General features: G+C 33.1%; 1 protein-coding gene and 1 pseudogene across 2 annotated transcripts in view; one reads left to right on the forward strand and one right to left on the reverse strand.

Moving 5' to 3' along the window:
• HNRNPLL (heterogeneous nuclear ribonucleoprotein L like) overlaps positions 1-9652 on the forward strand; it is a 68863-nt gene that overhangs the window by 48224 nt on the left and 10987 nt on the right. For both annotated transcript variants that reach the window (XM_025045074.1, XM_006909664.2), the window contains 5 exons: positions 562-799; positions 2273-2358; positions 3239-3335; positions 3421-3493; positions 7700-7771. In XM_025045074.1, the coding sequence (XP_024900842.1) occupies positions 562-799; positions 2273-2358; positions 3239-3335; positions 3421-3493; positions 7700-7771 (566 nt within the window). The remainder of the gene's footprint in view (positions 1-561; positions 800-2272; positions 2359-3238; positions 3336-3420; positions 3494-7699; positions 7772-9652) is intronic.
• On the reverse strand, positions 2501-2619 carry LOC112477994 (annotated as a pseudogene).

Here is a 9652-nt window from a genome sequence, read left to right on the forward strand (position 1 = left end):
CTTTTTCTGTCTGGCTTATTTCGCTTAGTATGATTATTTCAAGGTCCATCCATGTTGTTGCAAATGGCAGTATTTCGTCTCTTGGTTCTCTGTTTTTAATAAGATAAATTAAAGGACAGTCAGTTATTAGTGTGGGTATTAGGAAAATTCAATAATGGTAGTTTCTGTTGTTAGGGGTCTGTGTGCTAAACTTCTGTTGAGTTTTATCTTTGTTGGTTTCTGTATCTAGATATTTTCTAATACTGTTTGGGAGTGGAAGACTGAGGAATAAACTGGGTGTAGTGTCATTAGTAACTCATAACAGAAAATCATGCTTGAAGAAGGTATGAGGTAGATAAATGTTCGGTCACAGGAGGATAACCTTTCAAATATGCATCATCTATCCGACATAGCACAATTTATTTGGATGATTTTAGTCGACTAACATTGAATATAGAGAGTGAAGAATACTAACCTGTATGATTTGACACATTTTCATTAAAGTCTGCTTTTACTTGATTGAGAACAGATAATGTTCATTTGAACTTACATTTGGGTATTCTCTCCCAATTTCCCTTTCAGCTATGTGATGATGATGCCATTTAAACGGCAGGCTCTAGTGGAATTTGAGAACATAGATAGTGCCAAAGAATGTGTGACATTTGCTGCAGATGAACCTGTGTACATTGCTGGTCAACAGGCTTTTTTCAACTATTCTACTAGCAAAAGGATCACTCGGCCAGGAAATACTGATGATCCATCAGGAGGCAACAAAGTTCTTCTGCTATCAATTCAGAATCCTCTTTATCCAATTACAGTGGTATGGATTTTTAGTATGCCAAACTAAAAGTGATTTTGGAATTTGCCTCTAGAGTGACTTATCTATGGTTTAACCTATAGTTTTCTTCACTGCCCTCCAGATATTTAAAAATAGTGTTTTTTTAAGAATTGCTAAAAATCAATCTTAATTTTGACTACTGAATTTAATGAACAAAGAAATGGTGAGCACTGAAGCTAAAAAGATCAGCACAGTTATAATTAAATAAGCACATATAAAATTTTTTTATCAGTGTTAACTCTGTTTCTGATAATAAAAGATTAGATAGATTTGTTGGAAATGATCCAAGAAATATGTCTCTCTCATGTGCCAGCACATGTATTAAGAACATCTACTAGGTAACAACAGATTTACATAGGAAGATGCATGTGTCATTATAAGCTCTTTCGAGATGACTTGTTTAAAACCTGTTTAATTTACTTAAAACTCCCTACTTCACCCTTTAAAAAAGTAATAGTATACAATTTTTAAAAAGATTCATGTTCTGAACTAGTTGAGTTTTCTGCTTTATAATCACATGCTGTTTCACAATAAGCTAGTGTCAAGAGCACTTGGTTTTTGTGATGAATGGGGTATCACAGTAAGGGAAGCTTCAATTAGTATGATTTCTAGTAAGGGTAAATGATATTGGGTCATAAACTTAAAGCATAAGATACTATTTAAGTTTAACTAGACATTATGTATCTTTATAACATTTATTGACTTATTAATATAAAGTATTAATGTATATACAGTATTTGGTGTTTTGGCAAAAAGAATATAACTAATCTAATACAAGTACTCTGGTTTGTTTATTGTTGTGTCCCTGGTACCTAATGGTACAGCTGTGTAATTGTAGGTACTCAAGAAATGTCTTGAAAGTTGAAGAATTGTTCTTAAAAGAATATTTAAGTTCTCAGATGATTCAGGCATCTTGTTTGGTGTCTTACAACACTGTATAAATGACCTTCCCCTGGATCTTTTCTCAATAGCCATTGTCCTTTGAATGGATATTGGGTTGTTCTACTACCCCTTAATAAATATTTATTACCATAAATATTTTAATTATTACCAGTAAATATTTATTACCATTCAAGTGATTATAATATGAAACATTTCAGAGTCACGTTTGGGGAAAGAAAACAAATTAATTGATGACAGTTTTGGTATTAATTTTGTATTGTCAGTGTTTTAGTCACTTGTTAAGAAAATGAAAATTAGGGATTCATTTAGGAGATCAAGTAGGTTGTAGTGCTTTTCAGATGTTTTGTTGGAACTTCTCTAATGTGCAGGTATATTGTGTAGGTGAGAAAATTACTTTGGATTTATTAAAGAATAACAATTTTTAAAAGTTTAATTAGCAATTAGTAAAAGTGACATCTTGACAATTTTTTTTTAGTAAAACAAAACAGTATGTAGCTTTAATGTTTTTCCAGATATCAAATGTGAAGACATCTTGTTTTCTTTTCTTCTTAGGATGTTTTATATACTGTATGCAACCCTGTTGGAAAAGTGCAACGTATTGTTATATTCAAGAGAAATGGAATACAAGCAATGGTTGAATATCCTTTATCTGTAAATTTTTTTACTGATGTGTATGAATGCTATGTAACATAGATCTTATTTTTTCCTGCAGAATCATTTCTAGACAAGTGTTTATTTCTCCCACTCTGATCTGTTTTCTTTAGATTGATTGATTTATTACTCCTACAGCACCTGGTCTTCCTAGGTGGTCTCCCATCTAAGTACTAACCAGGCTCGAGCCTGCTTAGCTTCCGAGATCAGATGAGATTGGAAGTGTTCAGGGTGGCATGGCTGTAGCCCTTCTTTTTTTTGTTTTTTGCCACTTCTGTGGTTTGATTTTTTTTAAAGAATAATACATTTAAATAATTTTTAAAAACCAATAAAATATAGTTAAATTATTATAAAATCCTGCCTTCTCAGAAATACATAAAAATTAAATATTTATTTTGTATTATTTTGATTCTTTGTAATGTTCTTAAGAGTGAAATATTTCTTCTTTCAAGTTAGCAAGCTGTCCTTTACTAGGGAATGTGACCATGCTTCCTTTCCCTTCTCCCCTCCAATTTATAAAGTACTTCTGATGACTTAGAAGGATTTATGTAGATAGTTTGGTTGTATTACATTTTCTTTGGTGCCATTGATCTTTTTTTCTCTTTTAAATTTATTTTTTCAGTTACAGTTGACATACAGTATTATTATTAGTTTCAGGTGTACAACTTAGTGATTAGACATTTATATACCTTACAATGGTACTGTTTATCTTAAAAATAAATTCCCTTACTAAAATTAATCTAGAAATTTTATTTGGTAAAACGTTTCCAGAAGTGAGTTATTTCTGATTGTTTTTTTTTTTTTAAGGGAGTGAATTATGATTAAATATTGGACATCTTAAACCAAATTTCCTTAATAGAGCTTTATGTTTGAATCAGTCCTTTGTGCCCAGAAAGCTAAAGCAGCGCTAAATGGAGCAGATATATATGCTGGGTGTTGCACACTAAAAATCGAATATGCAAGGGTAAATATCTTTTCAACACTTTGCCAAAGAAATGTTTATCCTTTAGATATACAATTCGAACCTAACTTTCTTTTAATCTTAACAGCCAACTCGTCTAAATGTTATTAGGAATGACAATGACAGTTGGGACTACACTAAACCATATTTGGGAAGACGGGGTAAGTATTTTATGCATTTTAGAATGTACTTACATCTGCTGAAAAATTTTTACATGCAGTTAGATTCCTTTTTTCTGAGATGAGCTAGTTCATTCAAATGAAAACTCTCGTTGGTGAATGCTTTTGTTGCAAAAGGCCATGGCATGTAATGCTGGAAAATAACCTTGAACATTAGTGCCCCCTACTGGTATGTACTGAGTTATTTATATTTAGTTCAACAAAGGAGCCCACACATACAAGCACGCCCGCAGTTCAAGGACTTGCATTTCTCCAAGCAGCTCTCTCTCTTTGGAGGAGAGGAAACTGATTCAGAATATTCCTTACAAACTGCAAACTTGCACACTGCTTCTCTATGGAAAGGACTTTTCCCCCAAGCTGGACGAGGCATTAAGAAGGCTAGAGGACTCCAGCAGGCTGACTCTACACTTCATCATGCACAACATCGGCATCAGCAAAAGCCCTCTGAAAAACTCAGACTTGCAATTCACCTTGACTGCATACTGCATGCACCATCACCCCAAGTTTTTAAAGGAGGACACTTATCAGTACTTCAGAGTTGCATGGGATGAATACCATGATAGACTGTGCCCATTTATTCAAGTTGTATGTATATATTGCTCTGATTTCCCTTAAGGTTTCAGTTGTAGAATTTAAGACTTCACTAACGGATAATAGACTTTATCTACAATGTTGTAAATGTTAACACCCACTACTGTAACTGTTTTCAGCTTAGATTCAAATTGTTAATTGGCAAATAACCAGGGCCCATTTATCTACAGGTCTTGGGAATTGATAATGCTCAACCAATCCACACAGATATTAAAGATAAAAGGATTAGAAAGGTGCACACTTGCTGCACTTAAGTTTACTTTTTTTCCTCAGGTGTGGACATTGAACAGAATAATATAATGAAAAGGTGCATTATATGTAAAAGACGATTTTCTGTGTGGTTTGATTTTTGTAAAGTGGCTGTTTATAAGTTGTTACTTTTTATAACAATTTAAGGTTATCACTCATGTTAATTTGTGTAACTAGAAATTTTGACATTTCAAATGTAGGTGAAAGTACCATGTCTGTTCAAGGTAGAATATATATTTTAACTTGATAAACCTGAAAATAAAAGCATTTCATTTGAGATACATTTTCACCTAAAACTTATAAATGCTAGATTTCATGAGCATAGATTTGACTGATAAAATTGTTCAACTAACTGTGTGGCAAGTCTGGAATATACAGATTAAAATGTGGATCTTGTAAAAACAAGGGGGCTGCAGTATTGGCTACATCTCAACTACAATATCAGTGTTTGAACCATATGTTGAAAAAACTCAGCAAGATGAGTATATCTGTAAAATTCAATGAACTAGGAAAAATTTTTATGCCATCCAAAATATCTTGGACAGTAGGGACTCTGTAGTGCATGTACTCTTGCCAAAAGAAAAAATATAATGCAGTGATCCTTTTGCATGTTCAAATATTTAGGACTTTTGGATGATTGGCCCCTTTAATTCTCAGTTCTCTGGATATCATCTTGCCTTATGTATGGGGTTGCAAACAGGTTTGTTCTGTAATGCATCTTTGGCTGGACCCCACATTTTTCTCTGCTCACAGAGATCTGCTTGGTACAAGCTTGGTGTAGTTGAATGCAGTATTGGAAAACAAAGCCTTGGTGCTCAAACAACAGAACAAGTGGTTGATGAGAAATCTCTCACTTCTGTCAAATTAGTCAGTTATTGAACATTCATTCAGGTTTATATTTTTGTTGTTTTTTTAACCATTTGAAATAGTTTTGGTTACATTTCTCTTAATGTCTCTTAAAACACTTATAGGCATAGACATGCTTCTTATTTTAATAGTGTTAATGTTTATTCTTTTAAAAGGTCTAAAATTTACACAGAGCCAGCTTAGATTAGTTTTTCATGCAAGGAATTACAGTCAGAAAAGTTTAGAAATGTGTAAGGTAGATATTTAAGTAGTAAAATATAATTAAAAGAAGTAAAAGAATTTTAATTGTTTTATGCTTTCAAGGGAAAAGAATTCTTGTTTTCTAATTCCTTACAGATTTGTCTGGCAAGACTATAGCAGTTTATGTTTTTGTCGTGACTTCAGCTTCTACTCAAGTTGATATTGAATTGTAACTTTTTCTGCCAAAAAAAAGAGTGCTTTTATAAATATAATCTCATTTTAAAAGGTCCTTTTAAGCCCATATTACATTTTAGTTTAAAAAATCCTTAGCCTAGACTCAAAGAGAATCCCTCCAGAAATATTAAGTGAAACTTGTGTATATGTGCATCTTTTTGGGGAAAAGGTCCACAGCTTCCATTATATTTCAGATGAATTCAGAAAAGGTTACAAATCACTCTTTATAGACAGTATTTGACTCTTCACACTTCTATTTATGTGATCTTAAATTAGGTAGTGAATGCTTCAAATATAGAGAAATATTAATGAGAATGTTTGGCTGAAAAATACATTGGAGATCATTTACCCTAACTCCTTCACTTTATGAATGAAGATTGTTTCTGTGATTATATAGCAAATTAGTAGTTAAGTTGTTATCTTCTGATTTTGAATCCAGTGTTCTTTCCTTTATAGCTCACTGTTAACTGTATCAGTAAAACCGAGCCTTGACTACATGGTGATTTTGGTATAAGATTCTTAGATCAGATAAGGAATTGTATTTAGTGTTTGGTGGCTTGCCTCAATAGAGGAATATTAGCAGAATGCATTAGCAGACTGGATTGATTCAAGGAGAGTGAGACTTAAATGGTGCTGGAAGCCATGTAATGAAAAGAAGAAACCAAATGTTTAGACTGGAGAAGAAACGATTTGGGAGACATGAAAGGAAGATCATAATAGCTTTTAAGCATTTGAAAAGGTTTATGGGAAAAGACTAAGTCTGTGAGGCCTCAAATAGGATAGAATATGAGTAGAGGACCAATTTCTGTACAATATAAAAATTAATTTTCTGATGATTCAGAACTAACTGAAAATGTAAAAGAAAGTAGTGAGTACCTTGATACTGGTGTTGGATAAGCAGAGGCTAAATGGCCTCAATTGATCAGGATGATGTAGAGAATTTATACACAGAATAAAAGTTGAACTAGATGACCTCCTAGGTCAATTTCAATACTTTGGTAACTTGGAATAGGTAATTAAAACTTCTCTAGACTGAAGTGAAAATTAAAGTATTTCTCATCTCCCATAAACCTCATTTGTTTAGATGACTAAGGTTATATAGAAAGCCTCTCTCTTTGAATTTCCAAAGATTAGAACAACTGGACTCTTAAGATACATTAAAAGGAATCTCACTGGACACTGTAATTTGATCAGCAAACTTTCTAAAAGTATTGTATAAGGATTTTTAAAATTTACTAACCAACATAGGAAGTGCTGTTTTAGAAACTTGCAAGTCCCTTTTTATTGAAGTCTCAAATTAGATTTGGGAAAATTGGCATGCCTTCCCAGAAAATGTAGCTAGAATACAAATTATCCTTTAGGAGTATTGTAGTACTCTCATCCAATAATGTAGCCCCCTTGGTTAGCTTTATCTTGGCTATTAAACTTTGGGGGGTGCTCATAGTCCTGCCTGGTGTTAAGATCTATAGACAATGACCAATCCATGATATAACATGGGCCAGTGATGTGCAAATTTCCAGCTGTCAAGTCTGTAGGTGTTTGTAAATATGTGTATATACATACAAAATACTCTGTGTTTACTGATTGTGAAACCATGTAATACAGGTTGTTGTTGGCTTATGCTGAACTTCTTGAAAGAAGCCTACTTTGAAAATGTGTTGCTGTTGAAGCTAATAGTATGATTCAGGTACTGTCTTTCAAAAGTACTGCACTTAAAGCTTGTTTTAAAGACATGTATTGGTAAAAACTTCTGTACAGTGTCAAACTCTAGCATTGTGTACATTCATTTTCTGAAAAGTATCCATTCTTTCCTTAAATTTGAAAGTGATTGTATTTGGCATTTGCCAAAAAGATATTTTCATGTTAAGTGGAGTTTGTTAGATAGAATTACTTTAAACTTTTGGTGTTTGTATTTAAATTGGATATGAATGGATGTTTAAAGTTAACCAGGAATCACATGTCTTTTATGAATTGTAATGGATGTTTTGAATGGGTGTTTCCCATGTGAGAACTCTGTTAAGTACTTGGGTCAAAATTGTTAAAACCATGTTTCTACTTTTGTGTCAGATAGAGGAAAGGGTCGCCAGAGACAAGCCATTTTGGGAGAACACCCTTCTTCGTTTAGACATGATGGCTATGGTAAGTTTGTCAAGGCAGAAGGAAGGTAGTAGAGACGAACTGTTAGAATTTTTGCATTTCTGATGAAGAATGGCACATTTATTGTTTCTATTTTTCCTGCTTACCTGACTTGGTTTATATGAGATCAGTCCCTTATAACGTACTTCCAAGGAGTTGTCCAAAATCCTTTGCTTTTTTAGAACATTGATATATCATACAGTCCTTGAGATAAACGAGCTATTGGTTGGGGATTGAAAGTTTTTTACCATTACATTTTGTTTTGTCTTGGTTTTGATTAGTAATGAGCTCTGGTCTGTTAGAGGACCAAAAAGAAGTATTATTGCTCAGTAAGTGTATTTTCTTCCATTCTACCAATTATGAGCAAAGAGGAATTTTGAATAATAAAGGCAGAATGAGTGGGGTATTTGTTGAAAAGGAAACATGTTTCTAGTTAGATCTTAATTATATTAGTTCTACAGTTGATAGTTCAGTTTTGCTTAAATTTGTTTGTATTTAAATCCTCTTTAAAACTTCTTTTGTTTTAATGTTTGCTATGTTGATAAGATTATGAAACCTAGAATAATATTCTTCCTCCAGAAAAAGTTAGGTATCAGACATCAGACTATTGTTCTTGTAAGTAGATGTTGAGAATTACTATTGATAAGACTTTTAACTGGTTATAAGTTCTGTGATTTTAAATATTTTTGTTTTTTAAAAGAAATTATTGAGCCCACCTATTCTGTGGTTGAAAGTTTAAGTACTATGCTATTTGAAGAGTAGAAAATAGAAATTGCTATATCGTACTGTTGGGATTTATCATCAAAAGCTCCTGGCATTGCCTATTGTCTGAAATGTTTTCAGGTTGCGTACATGTCTGATAGTCATTCTTAGCTGTGAGTTTTAGCTTATTCCCTAGTGCCTATTTTTGAACTACAGGAATTAATTACCTGTGTGTGTATGCATTTAAGTTTCTATAGTATGGCAGAAATGGTTGAAACTATGTTATGTCGAAACAGTAATTGTGATATAGAATGAAAATCTTATTACATACAGTCATTTTAGTGAGTGTGTTCCGTGACCATTTTTCTGAGCTGTTTCTTTAAATGTGGTCATATGGGTAGTTCTGATCCTGCAGTAAAGAAATATGTTAGGAGACCACTGTGCTTCTTTGCATAAGGGAGAGTTTACAAAAGATTTGCTAATCACAGGTTTGAGTGTAGTTGTGGAACATATAACTAAGTCATGGCAGTCAGCTGAAGGCTAGAAATTTGTTAAATGTTTTGCCAAAGTAGGCTAGAAAAATCTGCGAAAGAATAAATGAAAGACAAAGTACTCTAATAGTGTTGACAAAGACTGTTTTCTCAGTGTGAGTTTTCAGGTTTACTGTCTTTATAAAATGTATCTTACTGAATAATTGTGTAAACAAAAATATGTTTATGCCCTAGAAGAGCTATATAGTTTAAAAAAGTCTATTGTGAAATTCTTTGTCAGTTTCATGCCTTAATTTATTTAGAGGGTTCGTGTGTGTGTATATGAATTTTAAAATGTAAGTTTACTTAAAGAGAGGCGGTCCAAAATTTTTTGGAGTGATAGTTGCTAAATAGGGATCTTTCAGGCTCCGGAGAGTTCTGAGGAGGAATTATTGTGGTACGATTATGTAGGGGCATCCATTCTGAGCTGTGTTCACTGAAACATTTCACTGAGGATAATTCTACTTTCCTAGGGAAGTAAGCGGAATAGGGTACAGAAAGGGAGGAGAGGGAGAGAGAGAAAGATGAATAAAAAGAGGTAGAAAAGAGAAGATGAGGAAATTGGGGAAAAGGCAAAGAAGATGAGAGTGAGTGCTAGTGATATTGAGCCTTTTTACAAATACTGCAAATCACAACTGTACCCTTTAGGTTC

This window comes from Pteropus alecto, unplaced genomic scaffold (assembly GCF_000325575.1).
Source record: "Pteropus alecto unplaced genomic scaffold, ASM32557v1 scaffold131, whole genome shotgun sequence".
NCBI lineage: Eukaryota > Metazoa > Chordata > Mammalia > Chiroptera > Pteropodidae > Pteropus > Pteropus alecto.